Consider the following 27862-nt stretch of genomic DNA (forward strand, 5'->3'; position numbering starts at 1 on the left):
CCAAAATATTTATTTTTTCTTTTTTTCTAGATAAGGTGTCTTGCTCTGTCGCTCAGGCTGGAAACCTTGGGCTCAAGCGATCCTCCCGCGCCAGCCGGTAGGGGGGACTACAGGCGCGCACCATATTTATTTATTTATTTGTTTTTACTGAAATAGTCTCCGTAGAGACTGTTAAAAATGGCCAGTGTCGACTATATTGCAAGTCGTCACGGTGGGGTATTGGGAAAAGTTTTCAATTAGCAATAATCGCGCTTCGGATAAACCTTGTTGGCCACCATACGGCCACCGCGCAACGCTAGCTAATTAAAAAAAATTTTTTTTTGTAGAGAAGGGATCTCGCTATGTTCCCCGGGCTAGTCTCGAACTCCTGAGCTTAAGTAATCCTCCCGCTTAGTCTTTCCAAAGCGTTGGGATTACAGGCGTCAGCTATTGCGCACGGCCCCATAATATTTCCTCGTTGAGCACTGAAGAAAAGATCCTTTTCCTCATAAAAATTACAGTTTTGTGGTATTTTGGTCCTGGCATTTATTGAGCACCTGCTCTGTGCCTGCGGAGCACTTCTGCCCACTTTACATAGGTTATATTAAATCGTTATATTAAATCCTTGCAACAATATCAGGTAGTTGTATTATTACTCCCATTTTTCAGTCAGGGTCTTCACACTTTGGTAACCTGCCGAAGATTTTTGGGCTTGGAATTGGCACGCAGGTAGCCCCCTGCGGCACTGGAGTCAGCTGCTTCAAGAGTGCAAGATAGCTGAGTTCTACATTTGTTTACCAAACGGATCCATAGTTATTTCCCTGTATATATACCTCTCCCAGTGAGTTGTGAGCTTAAAATTTGTAAAATTGAAGCACAGTGTCATACAGAAATGTGCAGAAATCACAAGTGTACGTGTACATTTCAATGAATGATTAAAATGTGGACACACTTGCATAACCACCACTGAGTTCAAGAAACAATATTGTTGCTGGTAAAGGGGTCCCCATCCAGACCCCAAGGGAGGGTTATTGGATCTTGCCCAGAAGAAATTCAAGGCAAGTTGCAGAGTGCAGTGAGAAGCGATTGTTTATTGAAAGCTACTCAGTTACAGAGTAGGCCATCCTCAGAAAGCAAGAGGGGGAACACACCCTCTTTATATTAAACTCTTTTTATATGGGGTCTTACCTATGTAAAAACTAAGCTATGTCTACATGAGGGTGGGCTGACAGCATAACAAAATTTAGTGCTTTTTGATTTAAAGAAAGTTATCCTTGGCATTTTAATGCATAAATACATCAAAGCATGACTCTCTCTCTCTCTATATATATTTTGTTTGTTTGTTTGTTTGTTTTTTTGAGACAGGGTCTCACCTTGTTGCCCAAGCTGGAGTGCAGTTGCCTGATCTCAGCTCCCTGCAACCTCCACCTCCCAGGCTCAAGCTATCCTCCTGCCTCAGCCTTCCGAGTAGCTGGGACCACAGGTGTGCACCATCATGCCCAGCTAATTTTTTTGTATTTTTAGTAGAGACAGGCTTTCGCTGTGTTGCCCAGGCTGGTCTCGAACTCCTGAGCTCAAGCAGTCCACCCACTTTGGACTCCAAAAGTGCTGGGATTACAGGCGTGAGCCATTGAGTCCTGTAAGTATAACTATCTTAAATCATATATTGTTAGGCAATATTGGAGCATCTGGACATTTTGTTGTCGTAGGAGTTTGTCCTTGCAGGCATTACTAAATTGCTCTTTTAGCCATAGCATCTTATGACCATGGGTTGGGACTAGCAAGGAATGTGCCTTGCTAGTTTTAAGATGGAGTTGGGGCCGGGCGCAGTGGCTCATGCCTGTAATCCCAGCACTTTGGAAGGCCGAGGTGGGCAGATCACGAGGTCAGGAGATTGAGACCATCCTGGCTAACACGGTGAAACCGTGTCTTTACTAAAAATACAAAAAAGTAGCTGGACGTGGTGGCATGCATCTGTAGTCCCAGCTACTCAGGAGGCTGGGGTAGGAGAATCGCTTGAACCCGGGAGGGGGAGGTTGCAGTGAGCCGAGATCGCGCCACCAGCGTGGGCGACAGAGTTAGACTCCGTCTCAAAAAAAAAAAAAAAAAAAAAAAAAAAAAAAAAAAAGATGGGGTTCAGATGGGCACGGTAGCTCATGCCTGTAATCCCAGTACTTGTGGAGGCCAAAGTGGGTAAGTGGGTGGATTGCTTGAGCCCAGGAATTTGAGACCAGCCTGGACAACATGGTAAAACCCTGTCTCTACAAAAAATACAAAAATTAGCCGGGCATGATGTTGTGCGCCTGTAGTCCCAGCTACTCCAGAGGCTGAGGTGGGAGGTTGGCTTGAGCCCGGGAGATGGAGGTTGTGGTGAGCCCAGATCGCACCATTGCACTCCAGCCTGGGTGACAGAGCCAGACTCTGTCTCAAAAAAAAAAAAAAAAAAAAAGATGCAGTTGATTTTAAAATGGTGTCACCCTGTCTCTTCTAGGCTCCTGTTTTCCTAATAGCATGAACAGCCCCCCGTCAGCTCCTACCCCTTTGTCTCTGACCTGTTCCTCCTCCAAGGTGACCTCTATCCTGAATTTTGAAAACATATTAGTATTGCTTATTTCTGAACTTTATGCAGATGAAGTCATTGGTATGTATTCATTTGCATCTAGTGTCTATACATTCATAAAACAGATCACTGTGTAGCCATTAAAAATAATGAGTGCTATATAATTTCATATGAAACATATCAGGACACATTGCTAAGTAAAAGCAAAGAGAAAGCAGACACCGAGTGTAGACTGTCATATGCATGAATGTCGCTGAAAAGTATATGAGGCACCTTCAGGTCTCTCTCTCTTTTTTTTTTTTTTTTTTTTTTTTGAGACAGTCTCTGTTGCCCAGGCTGGAGTGCAGTGGCGCGATCTGGGCTCACTGCAACCTCCACCTGTTGGGTTCAGGCAATTCTCCTGCCTCAGCCTCCCAAGTAGCTGGGATCACAGGCTCCCGCCACCACGCCCAGCTAAGTTTTTTTTTTTTTTTGAGACGGAGTCTCACTCTGTCACCCAGGCTGGAGTGCAGTGGTGCGGTCTCGGCTCACTGCAAGCTCCGCCTCCTGGGTTCATGCCATTCTCCTGCCTCAGCCTCCCGAGTAGCTGGGACTACAGGCGCCCGCCACCATGCCCGGCTAATTTTTTGTATTTTTAGTAGAGATGGGGTTTCACCGTGTTAGCCAGGATGATCTCGATCTCCTGACCTTGTGATCTGCTTGCCTCGGCCTCCCAAAGTGCTGGGATTACAGGCGTGAGCCACCCTGCCTGGCCCCGAAGATGATTGTCTTATAACAGCCTATATAACCCTTTTCATTTTTTTTTTAAAAAATGTCTCCCTTTACCTCCTGGAACACATCCATACTTATTCCCATTGCAATGCCCGTTCCTGAATAAACATCATTGTTTTTTTAGAGAGGGAGAGAGAGTCCATTGGTGAGAGAGAGTCTCACCAATCTCCTGTTTCCAGGGCACTTCCACCCCTGGGTATTTGTACTGATCAACCAGGTTACACTTTCAGCATTTGCAAACTCAGGGTGGAGATTTTAGACCCTCTTGAACCTCCAGGTTTCCTCTTTGCAAAGGCCAGCAGCAGAAGCAAAAGAGATGGAGCCCGGGTTAGCGTTTATTTTTCTATTTACTGGTCATTTGGAATTTGGACATTTTCTGTCCTCTGGTTATGGTGAGGGTGTGGGTTTTGTGTTGTTTTATATATTCTTTGTTATTTTTTATTCTAGTTTTTGTTTTTGTTTTGGAAGGTATTTTAGAGAAATAAGATTTCTGTGGCTACCATGACCTGCTGTTATGGATTACATGACTTGCTGTTACGGTCCTAGCCACCCCGCCGAACCTGAGAATGTGACTGTATTTGGAGATAGGGTCTTTACAGAGGAAATTAAGTTAAAATGAGGTCATTAGGGCAGGCCCTAATCCGGTATGATCCTGTGTTCTTAGAAGAGGAAATGTGGACTCAGGTGTGTATGGAGGGAAGATGGCTTGCAAGCCCAGGGAGAAGATGGACATCTGAGCCCACATCCTGGAACAGAGACTTCCCTCACAGCCTCAGAAAGAACCATCCCTGCGTACGTCTTGATCTCAGACCTCCAGCCTCCAGAACTGAGAGACGATTCAGTCGGCTCCTACTCAACACAGGGTTGAACTGTGCGGGTCCACTTCTATGCAGATTATTTTCTTTTTTCTTTTTTGAGACAGAGTCTCACTCTGTTGCTCAGGCTGAAGTGTAGTGGTATGATCATGGCTCACTGCAGCTTCTACCTCCCAGGTGCAAGTGATTCTCCTGCCTCAGCTTCCCAAGTAGCTGGGACTATGGGCACTTGCCACCGCAGCTGGCTAATTTTTGTATTTTTAGTAGAGATGGGGTTTCACCATGTTGGTCAGGCTGGTCTTGAACTCCTGACCCCAAGTGATCTGCCTGCCTCGGCCTCCCAGATTGCTGGGATTACAGGCGTGAGCCACCGTGCCTGGCCCTATATAACTCTTTGTGCAAGTTTTTACCCCTAAAAGATATCTGCCATCTCAGCCATGGAACACACACTGTGAGAACATGAAGGCTCAAGGGCAGGGCTGGCTACATAATTTGTGGGACCCATTACAAAATGAACATGGAGAAAAAAACTAGAAAAAAAGTGTAGTACAAGGTACTAAAATAGATTTTTCCTTTGAAAACAGTTTAATACTTATAAAATGTAATAGAGGGAAATAGCGACATGTGAGTAACAAAATGGGCGTATCAATTGGTCTATGCTATTTTTGGTGTTATCATTTTACCTAATACAATAAATAGCAACACTTTGTTAGTGAGACAGGGTTTCACCATGTTGGCCAGGCTGGTCTGGAACTCCTGACCTCAGGTGATCCGCCTGCCTCAGCCTTCCAAAGTGCTGGGATTACAGGTATGAGCCTCCGCGCCTGGCTGTGATGTCTTGATTGATCATAGGATTTTTCTGGCTATTCTAGCTACTTCCAATTCGCTTCAGCCAATTTAGTTGAACTTCTATCACTTGTGACTTCAGAGTCCTGGTTAATATCCTGTTGCCCTCAGGACATGCAGGATGGAGAAAGGCACCAGGGAGCTGAGGGAAGTGAGCAGAGAGGCAGTCACTTCAGGGCCACCAGCATAGCCACCGTCACTGTCCACAGACACAGGCCCTGCCCCTTCTCATGGTCGAGCAGGCCCCACCTCACTTCCGGGTGTGACTTCACAGACCGTTAGGTTCCATGGTACCCTGGAATCCATAGCTGCTGAATCTGAAGGGCCTTCAGAAGACTGGCTTCTCCATGGTGGTTCATGGACTAAGGCAAAGATGAGCAGAGCCGTGGCCCTCTTCTTTGTTCTCTGCTGGATCCAAGGTATATTGCTGTGGCAGCTGGAGAGAAACATGGGCCTCACTTCAAGCCTAAGTGGGGCAGAGGAGGGCGTTCCCTCCCACAGTGTGGGGAACACAGATGCTCTGCCTACTCTACCCTCTATACCTCCCCCAATCTGCCATTCAGTGTTTATGGGGGAAGGGAGTAACTGAAAACATTTTCCTAACTTTGAAGCTTTCTCAAAATTCCGAGCTCTATAGGAGGGTGGCGTACATGCGTATTTTAACTTTTCATTGTAAGCATTTCCAAACATATGCAAAAGTAGAAAGATTAGTATAAAGAACCACCATATGCTAACTATCCCTCCTGATTTTATCTATATATACACACTGTTTAAAAAATAACAGGGTTAGGCCGGGTACAGTGGCTCATTCTTGTAACTCGAGCACTTTAGGAGGCCAAGGCAGGAGGATTCCTCGAGCTCAGGAGTTTGTGACAAGCTTAGGCAACATCATGAGAGCCTGTCTGTATAAAAAATTTAAAAATTAGCCATGCATGGTGGTGCGTGCCTGTGGTCCCAGCTACTAGGGAGGCTGAGGTGGGATGATCACTTGAGCCCAAAAAGTCGAGGCTGCAGTAAGCCGTGATCATACCACTGCCCTCAGGCTTGGGCAACAGAGTGGGATCCTGTCTAAAAAAAAGAAATTAGTAATAACTTTATAGAGATATAATATATAATAAAATTCACCCTTTATTTTATTTTTCTATTTATTGTTACTATTTTTGAGATAGGGTCTCCCTCTGTCACCCAGGGCTGGAGTGCAGTGGCATAATCACAGCTAATTGCAGCCTCAATATTCCAGGCCCAAGGATCCTCCCTTTAGCCTCCCAGGTAGCTGGGACCACAGGCATGTACCACCACACCCAGCTAATTTTTTAAATTTTTGTAGAAATAGAGATCTCACTATGTTGCCCAGGCTGGTCTCAAACTCCTGGGCTCAAGTGATCCTCCTACCTTGGCCTCCCAAAGTGCTGGAATTATAGGCGTGAACCACCATGTCTGGCCAAATTTACCCTTTACAAAGTATATGATTCAGTGGTTTTTAGTATACTCACAGAGTTGTGAAGCATCACTATCTAATTTTATTTAATTTTTAATTTTTTAATTTTTTGAGATGGAGTGTCGCTCTCTCACCCAGGCTGGAGTGCAGTGGCGCTATCTCGGCTCACTGCAACCTCTGCTTCCCAGGTTCAAGTGATTATCCTGCCTCAGCCTCCCAAGTTGCTGGGATTACAGGCACGTGCCACCATGCCTGGTAAATTTACTAAACTAATAAATTACTAAATTAGTAAGTTACTAGTAAATTAGTAATTACTAAAATACAATTTTTAGTAGAGATGGGGTTTCATCATGTTGGCCAGGCTGGTCATGAACTCCTGACCTCAATGGATCCTCCTGCCTCAGCTTCCTGAGTAGCTGGGATCACAGGTGCACACCACCACACCCAGGTAATTACTTTTTATTTTTTGTAGAGTCGGAGTCTCCCTATGTTTCCCAGGCTGGTCTCGAACTCCTGACCTCAAGTGATCCTCCCACCTCAGCCTCCCAGAGCGCTGGGATTGAAGACGTGAGCCACCGCACCTGGCCTGAATTTTCCTCAGATTCAAAAAATCCTGATGAAGGTTTGGCTAAAATCTTTGGTGAGTTACCCCCATCCTTGTGGAACCTCAGGCTGGATTTGAAGAGTTGCATGCGTGGTCCTCATTGTCTCCCAGGTAACCTGTTCCCAATGCTGTGAAGGGAAGGCAGGTGCTCTTCCTTGAGGCTAGAATCTGTCTACGTGTCACAGTCTCAGGAAATTAAGCAAAACAGATGATAAACACCTCAAAAGGACCCTACTGAGCATGAGTGGAGCAGAGCAGGGCCATGTGGGACTGCAGCGTCAGATGCCACCTCACACCAGCTGTGACACACCTGCCTCACCAGTTTCTGCTCTGAGGCCCCAAAGCCGAGCTGAACCTCCTCCAGGGGTTCTCAGCCCTAACTGTGCATGAGAACCCCTGGGGCAATCCTGTTTTTAACAATTGAGACATTCCACACACACCCCACATCAGATTTTGGGGTGTGGGGATAGACCTTCGCATTTGTAGTTTTCTAATCCTCCATGGGACACTAGGCTGAGACTCACTGGTCTCCACTCTAAACCTTCCATTGAACATGTGAGAAAAACTAAGGCCCAGGGAAGTCTTTAGCAGAGAGCTGAGATGGACAAAAGGGTTCTGAACCACAGCTGTCTGCTGAAGGAAGCTGTCCAAATGCCAGTGAAGTCTCTCCTGAGGGTGCCTGGGCTGTGCGTCAGGAGTGAAGGTTGAGGGTCGCCTTAGGTGTGAGAAAGAGCAACCGGGAGAGTGGCGCTGATGCTTCCCCCTGGGTTAGGAGGCATTCGGATCACAGAGCGATGCCTGTTCATTCCTGCTTGCAAGGGAGCAGATCTCTCGACACCCGATGGGTCTCCGTTCCGGCAGCTGTCCGTGTCAGGAGCGCTGGGCTTGCTCCTCCCTATGGGAACCATCACAGAGGCCTCGGGCAGTCTGCATAGACGACTGCCTGGCAGGTGACCAGGAGGGGATGAATGAGCAGATGCAGGTATCACTTGCAGTCCCCCTAGCTGTGCCCTCAGCACCTGCTGTCTAGGAGGCAGAAGCCTTGTTCTCGGCCTTGCAGGTGACTCCAGTGTCTCTGAATTCGGCCCCATATGTGTGGGAGGGGAGTGATTGCATCTGAAGATGGGAGTCCGGTTGGGGGTTTGGGAAGCTCCCATCACCGCTCAAGAGCCCACTGACCAGCCCAGCTCACACCAGGTGGGCCTTGGCGTTGGAGGCCACGGCTCAACTCTGCAGTTCCCTCTGGGCAGCATTTCCAGGGACTCGTAGGTCGGCACGGTCATCAAGGGGGGGTGGTGAGAGCAGCTCCTCATTGTCCTGGTGGCCCTGATGGTTCATTTTCTGGTGTCTCTGTGGTGAGCTCCTGTTACATCAAGCGAGTAGAAACCACCGAGGACCAACAGCCCTGGAAATGCACTGAGAATAAATACAGGATGAGTGGGCTTTGTGAGGACTGTTTTCTGTGACTTAGCAAGGAAAGCCTGGAAGGGAAAGTAGAACTGCTGCTTCCCAGGGAAGCCAGAAGCCGGAGAACTTAATATATTTCAAAAATGTAACCCTCATGAATTAGCAACAGCTTTATAAACAAAGAGATTTCCGAGTGTATAGAATCTGTTCTGCTTTGTTTCTGCCCCCACGGCTCCTACCTCTGTTTTTGTAGGTGCAATTTTCAGATAGAACATTTGTAGACAAGCTTCAAAACTCTCTGAGGACAGCTTTCCCCTTTGCGTCTGTCGGGTCCCAGGCAGTCACATCCCAGGAAGTGCTGGGGTTGGGCTCCCTGCTCCACATCCTTCTTCAGTGGCACGAAGCGTGGGGTGGAGTGTGTGAGTCATGTGTGATCTTGGTGTGGGCTGTGGCTAGTCTGCAGCACCCCTTCAATGACTGCTTCAAGGGCTTTTCATGATGCTTGTAGCTCATGAGCTAGTGTTTCCTAGAGGCTGTTTCCAGGTGTCTTGCATGTCACACACTGGCCTACCAGGGCTGGAGTGAGATCATGAGCACCAGATTGTTGGTGAAGGGAGTTGACAGAGACATCGAATGTCGGTGAACAGGAGTGACCTTGGGTCTCAGTAAATACTGTGGTCAACTGAATCCAGAACCCAGCCTCACCAGCAGGGCCCACTTCATCCTCCGGAAGTCTGCTTAGTTGTGTACTTGTGTTCTGGCTGCCGCAGGCCAAGCTGATTTTCTTCCCCTCCTGTCTTCTCTGGCCTTTGCTTTGTAGCTCTGTGTGGCTGTGTCATGTCTGGTTGTATCTGTGTATACTTCTGCCTTTCCCGCCATCTAGATGGCTCGGGGAGGCACACCACACACCAGGTCACCTTCCTCTCTGAACTCCCAGCACCTCATACTGTTTCTGTGCAGAGATAAGGCTGGGAGAAAGCTTGTGTGAATGATCTGCAGTCTTCTGATCTAGGCCAGTCTCCAGGAGCATTATGATCTTTAGGAGCGTGGGCTTGGTTCCTCCGTACAATAATGGGTCATAAAACTGAGAGGTCAAGATCATCCCGGTGAGGGCAGTCTGTGTGGTGCCATAGTTGCTGTACCAGTTAAGAATGCATCTGGCTGCAATTTCCTGAAAACCTGACGTACAGTGGCTTAAACAAAGAGTGGTTTATTTTTCTTGTGTCATAGCAATCTGGGGGAGGCCACTGTGGCTTTGGCGTAGGAGGTTGGGAAAGGCCTGCTTCTCTGATATCATCGGGGGCCTCACCAGTGCTTGTGTGGCAGAATGACAAGAGGAAGAAAAAGGAGAATTATGGCACTGAGTATCATGAGATTTGGGATCATATATCTTTAGTGGGCGGTGTTTGCTGCCCCAAATGTCTCATGCCATTAAAATGTTTTGGAAATGATTTAGGTAGTTGGAGTTTCCTTCCCAAAGACAAGGCATTTACAGCATGATGTCCAAAATCCATTGAGTTTGTGTCATGCATTCATTGTATTCATAGTCTGCTTTAGGTACTTAGCAAAATATTGCTGATATTAACATGCCTTTGTTTGCTTCACTGGAGATGAAATTCTGCTGCAAGTGTTTTCCAAGGTTCCGTATGACCCATCATTTGATGAAACAAGAACAGCAGTCAGATCCATTACAAAGAGAGACACACAAAAAAGCAAGTATATGTCGTTAACCTGACATGTGCACATACCTTTACAGACCTCTGTGTTATCTCAAATATTCGATGCCAGCATTTTAGCATTCCTTAAATTAACTACTGTGGTGGGGGGGGTGCAAAGCCAAACTGAAATGTGAAGAACTCTCTGAAATCCCCTCTACAGTCTTCCTCCCAATATGGGAGTCTATAGGCTTCAGTGTGAATATCCCTGTATTTTGGGGTGATCCCACTCTGGAGGCTATGCAGAGGACAGAAACCCAGTTTGCAAGTGGGGTTCACTGTTCCTTGTAACAGGAGCTATGAGAAGTGTAATCACTTTCTATTCACCAGTGCTTCATAGATCACTGCCCATGAGTGCCCAAGTCACCGGCTTGGGAGAGCAATGTCTTCCTGCGTCCCTCCCTGTCACCTCTGCCGTCATTCCACCCCATCCTCTGTAAAATATTTGCCCAGAGAAGCAGAGCTGATTTCTCCTCCAGCACTGACACTCCAGTGCCAATGCTGAGAGGAAGCGGCTGGCCACATATGCAAAAATAATGCATATTAACCCCAAATCACATGAAGAAAAGAGAAACCCTGTAAGGTGGACATCATGTGAATTAGGAAGAAAAGTAACAATGAGTAATTAGTTATCAGAATAAGCCAGCTATGTGTGCCATGAATTATAAGACTCTCAGTAAAGCAATTTAGTAACTAATCACTCTGCCAATGCATTCCACAAGCCATTGAGAAAAGATATGAATATTTCACTGCATAATCTCAATAGCTTGCCCTGCACCATGTTTTGTGATGCTCCCTTGGTAGATACATTTTGAGGAACACGTTTTTAGCAAAGTGCTTGCATGATTACGTATGTCTATTCTTAATGATTTATCAGTGTCTTATTAACAGAGAACTGTGCATTTGTCATTCATTGGATCAAAGTGGTTGTACTTGAAATCATTTGCCATATACCATGTAGGCCTTTCTACCAGTTTTCCTTTAGAGTTAAACCTGCCATGTGCACAAATCTCTCAATGCTTATGCATATTGTCTGTCAAGAGACTATGTGAAAATGAGCTTAGCCCCTGGTGTTGTGTTGGAACTTCAGATGCTTGCAGACACTTCGTGAATGCTCTGTGACACTCAGAATAGGTGGGTTCAGGCCAAGTGCATGATGCTCCCCTCAAAATGCCGTGCAGAAGACTATCAATTTAAAAGGAGTACCTGCAGACCCAATGAAAGACTTAATCACAGCCATGGTTTATTTTCCCGTAGGCTATTCCCAACAAAAGAGCTTGAACAGTGCTGCATTTGCATCAGGTTCAAATGAGCGAGAGGAACATTTGGCTAAAATATTTGGTAAGTAGCCTCCTGCTATGAAGCCTTTAGCCTGTGTTTGAAGAGTTGCATGCTTGTCCCTGGTTGTCTCTCAAGTAGCCTTTGAGGGGAAAGCAAGTACTTTGCCTTGAGGCTAGAATCTGTTTCTCTATGAGTCAAAACCTCAATAAATTAATCCAAACGTGGAAAATAAACACCTGGAAAGGATCCTGCTCCTCAAAGAGTGATCTATGGAGCAGGAGCAGGGCTACTATCTGGTAGTGTGAGAATACCCTGGGGAGACTGTTTAAAAGAGACACCCCAGGCCGGCGTGGTGGCTCAGGCCTGTAATCCCAGCACTTTGGGAGGCCGAGGTGGGTGGATCACCTGAGGTCAGGAGTTCGAGACGAGCCTGGCCAACATGGTGAAACCCCATCTCTACTAAAAAAATACAAAAATTAGCTGGGCATGGTGGTGTGCACCTGTAATCCCAGCTACTCGGGAGGTTGAGGCAGGATAATTGCTTGAACCCGGGAGGCAGAGCTTGCAGTGAGCCGAGATCATGCCACTGCACTCCAGCCTGGGCGACAGAGCAAGACTCCATCTCAAAAAAAAAAACAAAGAAAAAAAAAAAAAACAAAGACACCCCTTGACCGGGTGCGGTGCCTCATACCTATGATCCCAGTGCTTTGGGAGGCCAGGGCGGGAGGATTGCTGGAGGACAGAAATTCAGGACCAGCCTGAGCAACATATCAAAAAACACTAAAAAAACTCCCCCCTGACACACGACAAATTAGCCAAGTATGGTGGCATGTGCCTGTGGTCCCAGCTACTCGGGAGGCTGAGGTGGGAGGATCTTTTGAGCCCAGGAGTTTGAGGCTGCCATGAGCTATGATTGTGCCACTGTACTCTAGCCTGGGCATCAGAGCTGTACTGTCTATTGAAAAAAAAGAGAGAGACATCTTGTTGCACTTTCAGTGATCAGATTCTGTGAGGTGGGGTGAGACCTTTGCATCACTAGTTTTTAAAGCCCTTCAGGTGATTCTAGGCTGTGACTCATTCATCTACTCCAAGCCTCTCATTTACTATTTGAGAAAAACTAAGGCCCAGATGGAAGATGGGGTGGGGAGCTCCAGGAATCTGTGCCTTTACCAAAACAACAACTGAGCTGGCAAGAACTATGTTAAGTAGCTATGGAATATTGGTGTCTAGTAGAACGCTTGCAGTGTCCAAGAGTGAGCTTGATGAAGAGGCTGCCGAATTTCAGCATTTTGAGTAGTGGTTACCATCTTCCATTCCCAAGCCCTGTGATGGGCAGCAGTGTGGACAGCAGTCCACATTCCTAGTGAGGATTGCTGGTGCCAGGGTGGGCAATAGAGACCTGTCTTCTAAAACTCAGGGTGTGTATTTCGATTGCTGATTGCTACTTTAGAACTCCAAGGGGTTAGCACTAAAACTGACTATTGTTTTAACTGGCATTATTAAATACCAGTTAAAAAACTCTATGGGCTGAAGAGGCTTCCAAGCAACCCTGTTGAGGGGATTTAAGGAAATAATGTTTTTTGTTTTTCTCTTTTTGGAGAGAGACACTTAAGGAAACTTTTGTCAGGTCATTGACTAACTTCAGAGATAAGAAAACAGAAAATTCAGCACTCTCACACAACAAGAAGTACGCACTTTGCAAAACTAGTTTGGAAAAGTTACAAAAAAATGGCTTCGGCCTTCAATAAGCAAAAATCAACAATCACTGAAAGACAGGATTAGATTTCCAGAGTTATCAAAATGTAATACACAGAATGTCCATCTCTCAACATAAAATTATAAAACATACAAAGAAACAGGAAAGGATGGATCATTCACAGGAAAAAGGAATTTGGCAGAACTTGTTCCTGAGGAAACCTGGGAATTAAAATTGTTACACAAGATGTTAAATCAACCATCTTCACAATGTTCACTGAACTAAAGGAGACCATGAACAAATAACTTAAGGAAATCAGGAAAACAATATATAAATAAAATAATATCAATAAAGAGATAGAAATTATTGAAAAGAGCCAAAGAAAAGTTCTAGAGTTGAAAAGTGTAATAAATGAGTAGTTGGCACATGCCTGTAATCCCAGAACTTTGGGAGGCCGAGGCGGGTGGGTCACGAGGTCAGGAGATCAAGACCATCCTGGCTAACATGGTGAAATTCCGTCTCTACTAAAAACACAAAAAATTAGCAGGACGTGGTGGTGGGTGCCTGTAGTCCCAGCTACTCGGGAGGCTGAGGCAGGAGAATGGCATGAACCTGGAAGGCAGAGCTTGCAGTGAGCCAAGATCACGCCATTGCACTCCAGCCTGGGCAACAGAGCAAGACTCTGTCTCAAAAAAAAAAAAAAAAAAAAAAAGAAAGGATCAGCCCACTTGAAGATAAGACATTGAAAGTATCCAGCCTGAGAAGCAGAAAGAAAAAAAGAAAATGAATAGAACATGTGAGACTTGTGGGGCATCATCAAGCATACTAAAATATACATTATGGGAATCTCAGAAGGGGAAGACAGAGAGATATGAAGAGAATGTTTGAATAAAGAATGGCCCCAAACTTCCTGAATATGTTGAAAGACATGAATATGCACATTCAAGTTACTCAATGAACTCCAAGCAGAACACTCAGAGATTCACAGTGAAACACATTATCATCAAATTGTCAAAATCCAGACACAAAGAGAATCTTGAAAGCAGCAACAGAGAAGTGACTCAGCATAAAAGGAACCCTCAATAAAATTCACCACTCATTTCTCCTCAACAACCACAGAGGGTAGAAGGCAGTAGGATGGCACATTCAAAGTTCTGAAAGAAAAATAATGTAATCAGCAGGGCATGGTGGCTCATGCCTGTAATCCCAGCACTTTGGGAGGCTGATGTGGGCAGACCACTTGAGCCCAGGAATTCGAGACCAGCCTGGGCAATATGGCAAAACCCTGTTTCCACTAAAAATACACACACACACAAAAATTAGTTGGGTGTAATGGTGCACACCTGTAGTCCCAGCTATTCAGCAAACTGAGGCGGGAGGATCACCTGAGCCTGGGAAGTCCAGGCTGCAGTGAGCTGAGACTGCGCCACTGCATTCCAGCCTGGGTGATGGGAGTGAGATCCTTTCTTGAAAGAAAAAGAAGAAAAATACTGTCAAACAAGAATTCTCTATCTGACAAAATTATCTTTCCAGAATAAAAGAGAAACAGAACATTTTCAGATAAACAAAAGCTGAGAGACCCGCCTTATGAGAAATGGCAAAGAGAGCCCTTCAGGCTGAAATGAAGGGACATTTGACAGTCACTTGAAGACATAAGAAAAAAAAATGCTGGTAAAGGTAACTACCAGCTCTAAAAGTCTTATTGTACTTTAGGTTTCATCTGTAACTTCTGCCTTTTAAAAATATTATTTAAAAGGCGAATGCATGAAATTGTAATTACACAACTGTTAATGGTCATATAATGTATAAGGATAAACTCTGTAATAACAACAATATAAAGGGAAGGGAATAGAGATATATATGTGCAGAGTGTTTGTATACTATGGAAACTAAGTTGATACTATTCAAACTAGGTTGTTAAAAATTTAAGATACGAGGTGTTTAAACAAATTTTAACTAGTTTAGGTGTTTCCAAGGTAACCAGTAAATAATAACTAAAAAAATATGGAATAAAAGAGTAAAAGAAAGAGTCGAAGCCAGGCGGGATGGCTCACGCCTGTAATCCCAACCCTTTGGGAGGCTGAGGTGGGGGCATCACCTGAGGTCAGGAGTTTGAGACCAGCCTGGCCAACATGATGAAACCCCATCTCTACTAAAAATACAAAAATTAGCCGGGCATGGTGGCAGGTGCCTGTAATCCCAGCTACTTGGGAGCCTGAGGCAGGAGAATTGCTTGAACCCGGGAGGCGGAGGTTGCCGTGACCCGAGATCACGCCATTGCACTCCAGCCTGGGCAACAAGAGTGAAACTCTATCTCAAAAAAAAAAAAAAAGAAAAGAAAAGAAAAAGAAATAAAGAGTCGAGGCCAGGCATGGTGGCTCACTCCTGTAATCCCAGCACTTTGGGAGGCCGAGGTGGGCGGATCACGAGGTCAGGAGATCGAGACCATCCTGGCTAACACGGTGAAACCCTGTCTCTACTAAAAAAATACAAAAAATTAGCTGGGCGAGGTGGCAGGCGCCTGTAGTCCCAGCTACGCGGGAGGCTGAGGCAGGAGAATGGCATGAACCCTGGGGGGTGGAGCCTGCAGTGAGCCGAGATCGCGCCACTGCACTCCAGCCTGAGCGACAGCGAGACTCCGTCTCAAAAAAAAAAAAAAAGAAATAAAGAGTCGAATGGAACATTATAAAGGACCAACTTTTAAAAAAAGCAGTAATGGGGGAATGAAGAGCAAAAGAAAACACACACAAAACACAAACCCCTAAATGACCAAAAACACAACACACATATACACAACAAATAGCAAAATGGCCGAGCCTGGTGGCTCACGCCTGTAAGCCCAGCACTTTGGGAGGCCAAGGTGGGCAGATCACTTAAGCTCAGGAGTTTGAGACCAGCCTGGCCAACATGGTGAAACCCCATCTTTACTAAAATACAAAAATTAGCTGAGCGTGGTGGTGCATGCCTGTAATCCCAGCTACTTGGGAGGCTGAGGCAGGAGAATCACTTGAACCTGGGAGGCAGAGGTTGCAGTGAGCCGAGATCGTGCCTCTGCACTTCAGCCTGGGCAACAGAGTGAGACTCCATCTCAAAAACAAAACAGCAAAATGGCAGATTAAATACTTTTTAATCAGTAATCACATTAAATTTAAATGGATTAAACTCTTATTAAAAGGCAGAGATTTGAAAATTGGATTTAAAAACCTGTCCCTGTATCTACTATCTCTAAGAGATTGACTTAGGGAATACAAGGAGGTTGAAAGTAAAAGAATGGAAAATGTATTTCATGCAAATAATAGCCAAAAGAGAGCTGAGGTGGCTGTATTATTTTCAGACAAAATAGATGTTACATGGTTTATGAGAGACAAGGATAGTTGGAGACTTCAGTATCCTCCTCTCAATAATGAATAGAACTAGACAAAAGAGGCCGGGCACGGTGGCCTGTAGTCCCAGCACTTTGGGAGGCTGAGGTGGGCAGATCACAAGATCACGAGATTGAGACCATCCTGGCTAACATGGTGAAACCCCATTTCTACTAAAAATACAAAAAATTGGCTGGGCGTGGTGGCTCACGCCTGTAATCCCAGCACTTTAGGAGGCCGAGGTGGGCAGATCATGAGGTCAGGAGATCGAGACCATCCTGGCTAACACGGTGAAACCCCATCTCTACTAAAAATACACAAAATTATCCAGGCGTGGTGGCGGGCACCTGTAGTCCCAGCTACTCAGGAGGCTGAGGCAGGAGAATGGCATGAACCTGGGAGGTGGAGCTTGCAGTGAGCCGAGATTGTGCCACTGCACTCCAGCCTGGGAGACAGAGCAAGACTCCGTCTCAAAAAAAACAAAAAATTAGCCGGGCGTGGTGGCACGCGCCTGTAGTCCCAGCTACTTGGGGGGTTGAGGCAGGAGAATCGCTTGAACCAGGGAGGCAGAGATTGCAGTGAGCCTAGATGGCTCCACTGCACTCCAGCACGGGAGACAGAGCGAGACTCTGTGTCAAAAAAAAAAAAAAAAAAAAAAAAAAAAAGAACTGGACAGAAGAACAGTAAAGGAATAGAAGACTTGAACAGCACTCTAAACCAATTAGACCTAGCAGACATATCCAGAACAATCCACCCAACAACAGAAGAATATGTATTCTTCTCAAGAGCATATGAATATTTGCCAGGATAACCCATATGTTAGGACACAAATCTTCATTAATTGAAAAAGACTGAAATAATACAAAGTATCTTTTCAGATCCCAATGGAATGAAACTAGAAATCTACAACAGAGGGAAATATGGAATATTTACACACACGGAGATTAAGCAACACACTCTTAAATAATCAATGGGTCAAAGAAGAAATCACAAGGAAATTTAGAAACTGCCTTGAGATAAGTGCAAATTAAACACACCATGCCAAAACTTGGGATGCAGTGAAAGCAATGCCAAGAGGGAAATTTATAGATACAAATACATTAATTAAAAAAGAGGATCTTCTCACGCCTGTAATCCCAGCACTTTGGGACGCCGAGGCGGGCGGATCACGAGGTCAGGAGACAGAGACCATCCTGGCTAACGTGGTGAAACCCTGTCGCTACTAAAAGTACAAAAAATTAGCCAGGCGTGGTGGCAGGCACCTGTAGTCCCAGCTATTCGGGAGGCTGAGGCAGGAGAATGACGTGAACCCAGGAGGTGGAGCTTGCAGTGAGCCGAGATGGTGCCACTGCCCTCCAGCCTGGCAACAGTGAAAGACTCCGTCTCAAAAAAAAAAAGGATCTTAAATAAATAACCTAATTGTACACCTAAAGGAACTAGAAAAAGAAAAGCATATTAAGTTGAAAGCTGGGAGGAAGAAGGACATAGTAAAGTATACAGAAGAAAGAAGTGAAATAACAGAAAAACAATAGAAGAGAATGGATGAAACCCAAAATTAGTTACTTAAAAAGACCAATAAAATCGACAAACTTCTAGCTAGATAGGTAAAGAAAGAAGAGGACCCATTATTAATTCAGAAATTAGAGTGGGAATATTCCTACTAATTTTCTGGAAATAGAAAACATTTAATGAGAGAAGAATATAAACATTTGTATGCTCACAAATTGGATGACCTAGATGAAATTTTAAAATTCCTGGAAGCACACGAACTACCAAAATTGACTCCAGAAGAAATAAGAAAATGTGAATAGACACATAACAAGTAAGGAGAATGAATCAGTAATCAAAACTTTCCAACGAAGAAAGTCTAGAATTAGATGTGTTCTCTGGCAAAATCTACAAAAGCTATAAATAAGAACTAACACCAGTCCTCAAACCCTTCCAAGAAGCTGAAGAGGAAGAAACACTTCCTAGCTTACTCTAAGAGGCCAGTATGGCCCTGATACCAAAGGCAGACAAAGTCACTACAAAAAGACTAAAAACAAATGTCTCTTGTAAATATAAACAGAAAAATCCTCAACAGAATATTAGCAAACCAAATCCAATAGCCTATTAAAAGGACTATACACCAGACCAAGAAGGATTTATTTCTGGAACAGAAGGATGGTTGAACATAATAAAAATCAATCACTGTAATATACCACATTAATATAATGAAGGAGAAAAAATATCATTTCAATTGATGCAGATATAGCATTTGACAAAATTCAACACCCTTTCATGATTAAAAAAAAACACTCAACAAACTAGAAATAGAAGGAAACTACCACAACATAATAAAGGCCTGTTTGAAAAACCCACGGATGATATCATGCTCAATGTTGAAAGACTGAAAGTTTTCCTCAAAGATCAGGAACAAGGCAAGGATGCCTGTTCTCACCAGTTCTATTCAATACAGTACTGGAAGTCATAGTCAGAGTCATTAGGCAAAAAAAAGAAATGAGGCATCCAAATCAGAAAGGAAGAAATAAAATTATTTCTGGTTGCAGATGACTTGATCTTATATGTTGGAAACCATATAGACTTCACACACACACACAAAAACATGTTAGAACCAGTAAATGCATTTAGCAAAGTTGTGGGGTACAAATTGAACACACAAAAATCAGCTGTGTTTTTATACACTAACAATATATACACTAATAATCCAAACAAGTTGTGAGAACAATTAATTCCATTTATGATTATATCAAAAAGAATAAAATACTTAGAGATAAACTTAGCCGAGAAATTGAAAGACTTATACCAGTACTGAAAACTACAAAGCACTGATAAAAGAAAATAGAGAAACAAAGAATCTCATATTCATGGACTGAAAAACGTAATATTGTTAAGATGTCAAAATTGACCTGGCATGGTGGCTCACACCTGTAATCTTAGCACTTGGGAGGCCGAGGCAAGAGGATCACTTGAGCCTAGGTGTTTGAGATCCAGCCTGGGCAACACAGTAAGACCTGGTATCTATTAAAAAAAAAAAAAAAAAAGATGTCAAAATTGCCCAAAGTGATCTGCACATTCAATATAATCCCTATCAAAATCTCAAGGGCTTTTTTCCCAGCAAGAGAAAAATCTACCATAAGATTCGTATGGAATTTCAAATGCTTCAAACAGCAAAAATAGTCCTGAAAAAGAAGAAAACAATGGGAGGAATTTCACTTTCTCATTTCAAAACTTGCTACAGAGCACAGTTATCAAAACAGTGTGATACTAGTATAAGGCTAATCATATAGACCAGTAGACTAGAATAGAAAGTTCAGAAAGAAATGCATATGTCTATGGTCAGTTTTTCTTTTTTTTTTTTTTTTTTGAGATGGAGCCTCGCTCTGTCGCCCAGGCTGGAGTGCAGTGGCGCGATCTCAGCTCACTGCAAGCTCCACCTCCCGGGTTCACGCCATTCTCCTGCCTCAGCCTCCCTAGTAGCTGGGATTACAGGTATGCGCCACCATGCCCAGCTAATTTTTATTTTTTTTTGAGATGGAGTCTCGCTCTGTCGCCCAAGCTGGAGTGCAGTGGTGTGATCTCAGCTCACTGCAAGCTCTGCCTCCCAGGTTCATGCCATTCTCCTGCCTCAGCCTCCCGAGTAGCTGGGATTACAGGTATGCGCCACCGTGCCCAGCTAATTTTTTTTTTTTTTGAGACGGAGTCTCGCTCTGTCGCCCAGGCTGGAGTGCAGTGGTGTGATCTCAGCTCACTGCAAGCTCTGCCTCCCAGGTTCATGCCATTCTCCTGCCTCAGCCTCCCGAGTAGCTGGGATTACAGGTATGCACCACCGTGCCCAGCTAATTTTTTTTTTTTTTTGAGACGGAGTCTCGCTCTGTCGCCCAGGCTGGAGTGCAGTGGTGTGATCTCAGCTCACTGCAAGCTCTGCCTCCCAGGTTCTTGCCATTCTCCTGCCTCAGCCTCCCGAGTAGCTAGGACTACAGGCTCCTGCCACCACGCCTGGCTAATTTTTTGTATTTTCAATAGAGATAGGGTTTCACTGTGTTAGCCAGGATGGTCTCAATCTCCTGACCTCATGATCTGCCTGCCTCGGCCTCCCAAAGTGCTGGGATTACAGGCGTGAGCCCCCGTGCCCGGCCAGTCAGTTGATTTTCAACAATGTCAAAGCCAACAGAATGGAAATGATAGTCTCTTCAACAGATGGTCCTGGGAAAACTGGAAGGTCACAGGCAAAAGAATGAAGCTAGCTCATTACCTTATACCATATACAAAAATTCAAAGTGGGTCAAAGATCTAAATTTATGAGCTAAAGCTATTAGTCTCTTAGAAGTAAACATAGGTGAAAATCTTCATGACCTTGAATTAGGCATGTGATGTTTTAAGTCTGACACCAAAAGCAGGCAAAAAGAGAAAAAATAGCTAAATTGGACATCATCAAAATTAAAAACTGTTGTATATCAAAGGCATGTCTCCCACAGAATGAGAGAAAACATTTGCAATTCACATATCTGATGAGGAATCAATATCCAGAAGACACAGCAAACTCCTGTAACTTAACAACAAAACAAACAAACAACCCACTCCAAAAATGGGCAAATAACTTGAATAGCCATTTTCCAAAGAAGATATACAAATGGCCAATAAACACATAAAAAGATGCTCAACATTGTTAGTCATTAGGGAAATGCAAAATATCACTATTCACACTTCTTAGAATGGCTTTTTTTTTTTTTTTTTTTTTGAGACAGAGTCTTGCTCTGTCGCCCAGGCTGGAGCGTAGTGACACAATCTTGGCTCACCACAAGCTCCGCCTCCCGGGCTCACAGCATTCTCCTGCCTCAGCCTCCCGAGTAGCTGGGACTACAGGTGCCCGCCACCACACATGGCTAAGTTTTTGTATTTTTAGTAGAGACGGGGTTTCACTGTGTTAGCCAGGATGGTCTCGATCTCCTGACCTCGTGAGCCACCCGCCTCGGCCTCCCAAAGTGCTGGGATTACAGGCATTAGCCACCACGCCCAGCCTAGAATGGCTATTTTTTTTCTTTCTTTCTTTCTTTTTTTTTGAGACAAAGTCTTGCTCTGTCGCCCAGGCTGGAGTGTGTGGTGTGATCTCGGCTCACTGCAAACTCTGCCTCCCAGGTTCATGCCATTCTCCTGCCTCAGACTCCTGAGTAGCTGGGACTACAGGCGCCTGCCACCACGCCTGGCTAATTTTTTGTATTTTTAGTAGAAATGGGGTTTCACTGTGTTAGCCAGATGGTCTCGATCTCCTGACCTCGTGATCTTCCCGCCTTGACCTCCCAAATTGCTGGGATTACAGGTATGAGCCACTGTGCCGGCCTTTGTTTTTCTTTTTTTGAGACAAAGTCTTGCTGTCACCCAGGCTGGAGTGCAGTGGCACAATCTCGGATCACTGCAACCTCTACCTCCCAAGTTCAAGCAATTCTCCTGCCTCAGCCTCCCTAGTAGCTGGGATTATAGGTGCCTGCCACCAAGCCTGGCTAATTTTTGCATTTTTAGTAGAGATGGGGTTTTGCCATGTGGGCCAGGCTGGTCACGAACTCCTGACCTCAGGTGATCTGCCCTCCTCGGCCTCCCAAAGTGCTGGGATTACAGGTGTGAGCCACCGTGCCCAGCCAGAATGGCTATTTTTTTAAAAAGAAAAATAACAAATATTGGTGAGGATGAAGGAAATTGAAACCCTCATACATTGCTGGTGGGAAGGTAAGATGGTGCAGCTGCTACATGTCCATTTTGTGCTGTTATAATAGAATACCACAGCCTAGGTAATTTGTAATAAATTGAAATTTATTGGCTCACAATTCTGAAGGCTGGGAAGTCCAAGACTGAGGGGCCAGCATCTGGCAAGAACCTTCTTGCTGTATCATCATCCCATGGTGGAAAGCAGAAATGCCATAGAGGGTGAGAGAGCAAGGGAGGGCTGAACTTGTCCTTTTACATGGTATGCACTCTTGTGATAACTAACCCATTCCAGTGGTAACCATATTAACCTCTTAATATGGTTAATTTCCATGACCCAAACACCTCCATTAGGCCCTACCTCCTAACATGACAACCACATTGGGAATCAAATTTCCAGCACATGAAATTTGAGGACACATTTAAACCATAGCAATGGGTATAGAGTTTCTGTTTCAGTTGATTTTTTTTTTCTTTTTTTTGAGATGGAGTCTCACCCTGTCACCCAGGCTGGAGTGCAATGGCACGATATCGGCTCACTGCAACCCCTGTCTCCCTGGTTCAAGCGATTCTCTTGCCTCAGCCTCCTGAGTAGCTGGGGTTACAGGCATGCGCTACCATGCCCGGCTAATTTTTTGTATCTTTAGTAGAGATGGGTTTTCACCATGTTGGCCAGGCTGGTCTCGAACTCCTGACCTCATGATCTGCCCACCTCGGCCTCCCAAAGTGCTGGGATTACAGGCGTGAGCCACCATGCCTGCCCCTGTTTCAGTTGATTTAAAAGTTCTGGAGGCCGAGTGCCTCAATCCCAGCACTTTGGGAGGCCAAGGCAAGTGAATTGCTTGAGGTCAGAAGTTCAAGACCATCCTGGCCAACATGGTGAAACCCTGTCTCTACTAAAAATTAAAAAAAAATTAGCTGGGTGTGGTGGCATGAGCCTGTAGTCCCAGCTAGTTGGGAGACTGAGGTGGGAGGATCATTTGAGCCTGGCAGGCAGAGGTTGCAGTGACCTGAGATTGCACTACTGCACTCCAGCCTGGAGTTCTGGAAATAAATAGTAGTGATGTATACATGATACTGTGAATGTTTTGAATGCCCTTAATTGTTCACTTAAATAGAGTAAAAATGGGCCAGGCATGGTGGCTCATGCCTGTAATTTCAACACTTTGCAAGGCTGAGGTGGGACGATCACTTGAGGCCAGGAGTTCCAGACCAGCCTAGGCAACATAGCGAGACCCTGTTTCTACAAAAAATTAAAAAATTAGCCGGATGTGGTGACACATGCCTGTAGTCTCAGCTACTCAGGAGGCTGAGGCGGCATGATTGCTTGAGGCCAAGAGTTCAAGGCTGTAGTGAGCTATGATTACACCACTGCAGTTCAACTTGGGTGACACAGCAAGACTTTGTCTCTAAATAAAGAGTAGAAATGGAAATTTTATGTTAAGTGTACTTTACCATCACCACCACCATGACAACAACAAAGCAAAGCCAAGGCCCAGGGAAGTCCTCTTTAGCAGAGAGCTGAGACGGAGAAAAGCGTTCTGAACCACAGCTGTCTGCTGAAGGAAGCTGTCCAAATGCCAGTGAAGTCTCTCCTGAGGGTGCCTGGGCTGTGCGTCAGGAGTGGAGGTTGAGGGTCGCCTTAGGTGTGAGAAAGAGCAACCGGGAGAGTGGCGCTGATGCTTCCCCCTGGGTTAGGAGGCATTAGGATCACAGAGCGATGCCTGTTCATTCCTGCTTGCAAGGCAGCAGATCTCTCGACACCCGATGGGTCTCCGTTCCGGCGGCTGTCCGTGTCAGGAGCGCTGGGCTTGCTCCTCCCCATGGGAGCTATCACAGAGGCCTCGGGCAGTCTGCATAGACGACTGCCTGGCAGGTGACCAGGAGGGGATGAATGAGCAGATGCAGGTAGCACTCACAGTCCCCCTAGCTGTGCCCTCAACACCTGCTGTCTAGGAGGCAGAAGCCTTGTTCTCGGCCTTGCAGGTGACCCCAGTGTCTCTGAATTCGGCCCCATATGTGTGGGAGGGGAGTGATTGCATCTGAAGATGGGAGTCCGGTTGGGGGTTTGGGAAGCTCCCATCACCGCTCAAGAGCCCACTGACCAGCCCAGCTCACACCAGGTGGGCCTTGGCGTTGGAGGCCACGGCTCAACTCTGCAGTTCCCTCTGGGCAGCATTTCCAGGGACTCGTAGGTCGGCACGGTCATCAAGGGGGGGTGGTGAGAGCAGCTCCTCATTGTCCTGGTGGCCCTGATGGTTCATTTTCTGGTGTCTCTGTGGTGAGCTCCTGTTACATCAAGCGAGTAGAAACCACCGAGGACCAACAGCCCTGGAAATGCACTGAGAATAAATACAGGATGAGTGGGCTTTGTGAGGACTGTTTTCTGTGACTTAGCAAGGAAAGCCTGGAAGGGAAAGTAGAACTGCTTCTTCCCAGGGAAGCCAGAAGCCTGAGAACTTAAAAGGGAAGGAGAACTTAATATATTTCAAAAATGTAACCCTCATGAATTAGCAACAGCTTTATAAAGAAAGAGCTTTCTGAGCTTTTAGAATCTGTTCTGATTCATCTGTGCCCCCACAAACTTTACCCTATTTTTATGAGTCATCTTGCGAACAGCCTCAAAGGTGCATCAGAATGACAACAGAAACAAGAATTATTAGGGCACTAAGTATCAGGAGATCTGGGGCCATATATCTTTAGCGGGCAGTGTTTACTGCCCAGGATGTCTCAGGCATCACAATTTTCCGGAAATGATTTAGGTAATTGGAGTTTTCCTTCCCAAGACAAGGCATTTTAGGGAAGGAATAACGTCCCATATCCGTGGCATTTGCGTCATGTATTCACTGTATTCGTAGACTGCTTTAGGTACTTAGAGAGCAAAATATACCAATCCTGCGTTGCTGTATTAACATGCCTTTGTTTGCTCCACTGGAGATGAAATTCTACTGCAGGTGTTTCCAAAGGTTCCGTATCATCCATCATTTAACGAAACAACAGCAGTCAGATCCATTACAAAGACAGACATGAGAAAAGGCAAGTGTATGTCATTAATCCAGTAAGTGCACACATTTCTGTAGGCCTATGTGTTGTCTTAAATGTGCTATACTATCATCCTAGTAGTCTTTAAACCAACTACTGGTGGGGCAAAGCCAAATTGAGATACGAAGAAAACAACTGTCTGAAATCCTCTCTATAACCTTCCGCCCGCTATGGAATCTGTGCTCCAAAGTGTGAATATCCCTGTATTTTGGGGTGATCCTTGATGTGCAGTGTTAGGCAGGTTCTGCCACCCTAGAGGCATTCAGAGGACAGAAACCTGATCTGCAAGTGGGGTTCCACACTCCCGACAACAGGAGCCCCTAGCAGCATCCTAACTTTCAACCCAACACACGAATCCTTCAAAGTGCACAAAGTGGTTTGAGAGAGTTAGTGCAGTCATTAATACCCCATTCAGTGGATGATAAAACAAGACCAAAGAATGACTTACTTTAAGCACACCCATAGAAATGACACATGTGAAGAACACACTCTTTCCCCAAAGCAGCTTCATATTATGGGAAAAATTTAGCACTTTGGGAATTAAGATAGGTATTTGCTCACAGTAATAAGGATACAATAGTGTATTGGAAATCTGCCAGCCGTGGGTACAAGTGCCCCAGGTAGGGAGGGGGAATGGGCACTGTGTTGGTATTCTGCAGACAGATGTTTGCACCCCAATTCCTGAGGGTAGTTTCCCTGAGGGTAGCCCAGGACAACTGCCTGGGCACCTCTGCAATCAGCAGTGAGGCCGCACCACTGACTACATCGAGGCACTCACTTTCAAACACACATTTGCTCATACAAGTTGAGTTCTATATTAGCATTTCAACTTAAAAATGAAAAGAAGGCCAGGCGCGGTAGCTCACGCCTGTAATCCTAGCACTTTGGGAGGCCGAGGTGGGCGGATCACTTGAGGTCAGGAGTTTGAGATCAGCCTGACCAACATGGCGAAACCCTGTCTCTACTAAAAATACAAAAAATTAGCCAGCCGTGGTGGCTCATGCCTGTAGTCCTAGCTACTTGGGAGGCTGAGACACGAGCATCACTTGGACCTGGGAGGCGGAGGTTGCAGTGAGCCGAGATCGTGCCACTGCACTCCAGCCTGGGTGACAGTGAGACTCTGTCTCAAAAGACAAAAACAAAAAACAAAAAAAAACACAAAAAATGGAATACAAAATATGGGCCCAAGGTGCTTGCAAATGTGTACTGATGAAGACCCTTTTTCTTATTGTTTTTTATTCATGTGTCTTATCAAAGGAACCAGTGTTGTTTGGAAATCTCCTAAACCAGAATATTTCCTTGGCAGTGTGGACAAAATTCCCGGTAAAGATAAATGCAAATGCATAAAATTGGAATTGATTGGAACTGGGGGTTGATAAGTCATTGTTCTTTTTCCTCTTTTTTTTTTTTGAGAAGGAGTCTCACTCTGTCGCCCAGGCTGGAGTGCAGCAGCGCAATCTTGGCTCACTGCAAACTGTGCCTCCCAGGTTCACGCCATTCTCCTGCCTCAGCCTCCCAAGTAGCTGTGACTACGGGCACCCGCCACCATGCCTGGCTAATTTTTTGTGTTTTTAGTAGAGATGGGGTTTCACCGTGTTAGCCAGATGGTCTCGATCTCCTGACCTTGTGATCCACCTGCCTCGGCCTCCCAAAGTGCTGGGATGACAGGTGTGAGCCACCGGGTCTGGCCCCTCCTTTTCCTCTTACCTAACCTGAGTTCAGAGCTGAGGGTCCGGCAGATGGTACTCAGACTCTCTTGTACTTGTTTTTTTTTTTTTTTTTTTGAGACAGAGTCTCGCTCTGTTGCCCAGGCTGGAGTGCAGTGGTACGATCTTGGCTCACTGCAACCTCCGCCTCCTGGGTTCAAGCAATTCTCTGCCTCAGCCTCCCCTCCCGAGTAGCTGGGTCTATAGACACGCACCACCACACCCAGGTAATTTTTGTATTTTTAGTAGAGATGGGGTTTCACCATGTTGGCCAGGCTGGTCTTGAACTCCTGACCTCGTGATCCGCCCGCCTCGGCTTCCCAAAGTGCTGGGATTACAGGTGTGAGCCACCATGCCCGGCCACAAGAGAATACTTGTACTTGGCTGTACAATGTGGGTGCTTCACCCTTAATTACGAAGAGTTCCCTAATCACCGGTAAGGTTTAGGATACCCATGGTTTCCTCAAATCCCACCGTGTGTGAGTCTGCTTCTGTGATATGTACAGCATGGAGGAGCAGATCAGAATGTTTATTCTCTGCAGGCAGACAGATGCCAGCCAGGAGGGAGAGAGAGCTGGCCCTAGACACCCGGTGCCTCCTCCCAAACTGACCTGGGTAGGTCCTTTCCCTGCTGGGGTGGTGGGGCTGGGCAGAGGCTGAGCAGATTCCTGAGATGCTGCCCCAGAGGAATTCTCCCCTCCTCAGCAGTGTGGGAAAGCGCTGCCTCCAGCTAGGAGCAGAGGCTCATCTGAGCTATCTGATCATGCTGGAGGGAGATTGGCTCCGAAGACAGGATGAGCAGCTAGAATCCATGGAGCATTTCTCCCCTAGAAAGACTTAAAAGATTTAACAGAAAAAAACCAGGCCAAATAGGTCACTGTCCGAGCTGGTAAATATGTGGTCTTTCCTGGGTGCAGGATTATGAACCTGGCCAGGAGTT

At 45.5% G+C, this 27862-nt stretch overlaps 1 protein-coding gene, 1 long non-coding RNA gene and 1 other non-coding gene across 12 annotated transcripts in view; 1 reads left to right on the plus strand and 2 right to left on the minus strand.

The window, feature by feature from the left end:
* The window catches only part of C12H2orf92 (chromosome 12 C2orf92 homolog), a 39882-nt gene that overhangs the window by 469 nt on the left and 11551 nt on the right, over window positions 1-27862 (plus strand). For 2 of the 10 annotated variants that reach the window (XM_054547211.1, XM_063713517.1), the window contains exons 2-5: window positions 6882-7049; window positions 10031-10132; window positions 11393-11476; window positions 25112-25210. In XM_054547211.1, coding sequence (XP_054403186.1) covers window positions 6882-7049; window positions 10031-10132; window positions 11393-11476; window positions 25112-25210 — 453 coding nt within the window. Of the gene's footprint in view, window positions 1-4719; window positions 6665-6881; window positions 7050-10030; window positions 10137-11392; window positions 11477-25111; window positions 25211-27862 lie in introns of those variants that run through there. The other 8 variants (XM_054547214.1, XM_063713518.1, XM_054547222.2 and 5 more) reach the window with 7 other exon arrangements.
* On the minus strand, window positions 157-297 carry LOC112132233 (U4 spliceosomal RNA). Its single transcript, XR_002914028.1, has one exon. It is a non-coding gene; the product is annotated as a U4 spliceosomal RNA (small nuclear RNA).
* On the minus strand, window positions 7012-8832 carry LOC134759686 (uncharacterized). Its single transcript, XR_010136248.1, has 2 exons — window positions 8660-8832; window positions 7012-8429 (listed from the first exon to the last, which is right to left on the minus strand). It is a non-coding gene; the product is annotated as an uncharacterized LOC134759686 (long non-coding RNA).

Source organism: Pongo abelii, chromosome 12 (genome assembly GCF_028885655.2).
Source record: "Pongo abelii isolate AG06213 chromosome 12, NHGRI_mPonAbe1-v2.0_pri, whole genome shotgun sequence".
Lineage (NCBI taxonomy): Eukaryota > Metazoa > Chordata > Mammalia > Primates > Hominidae > Pongo > Pongo abelii.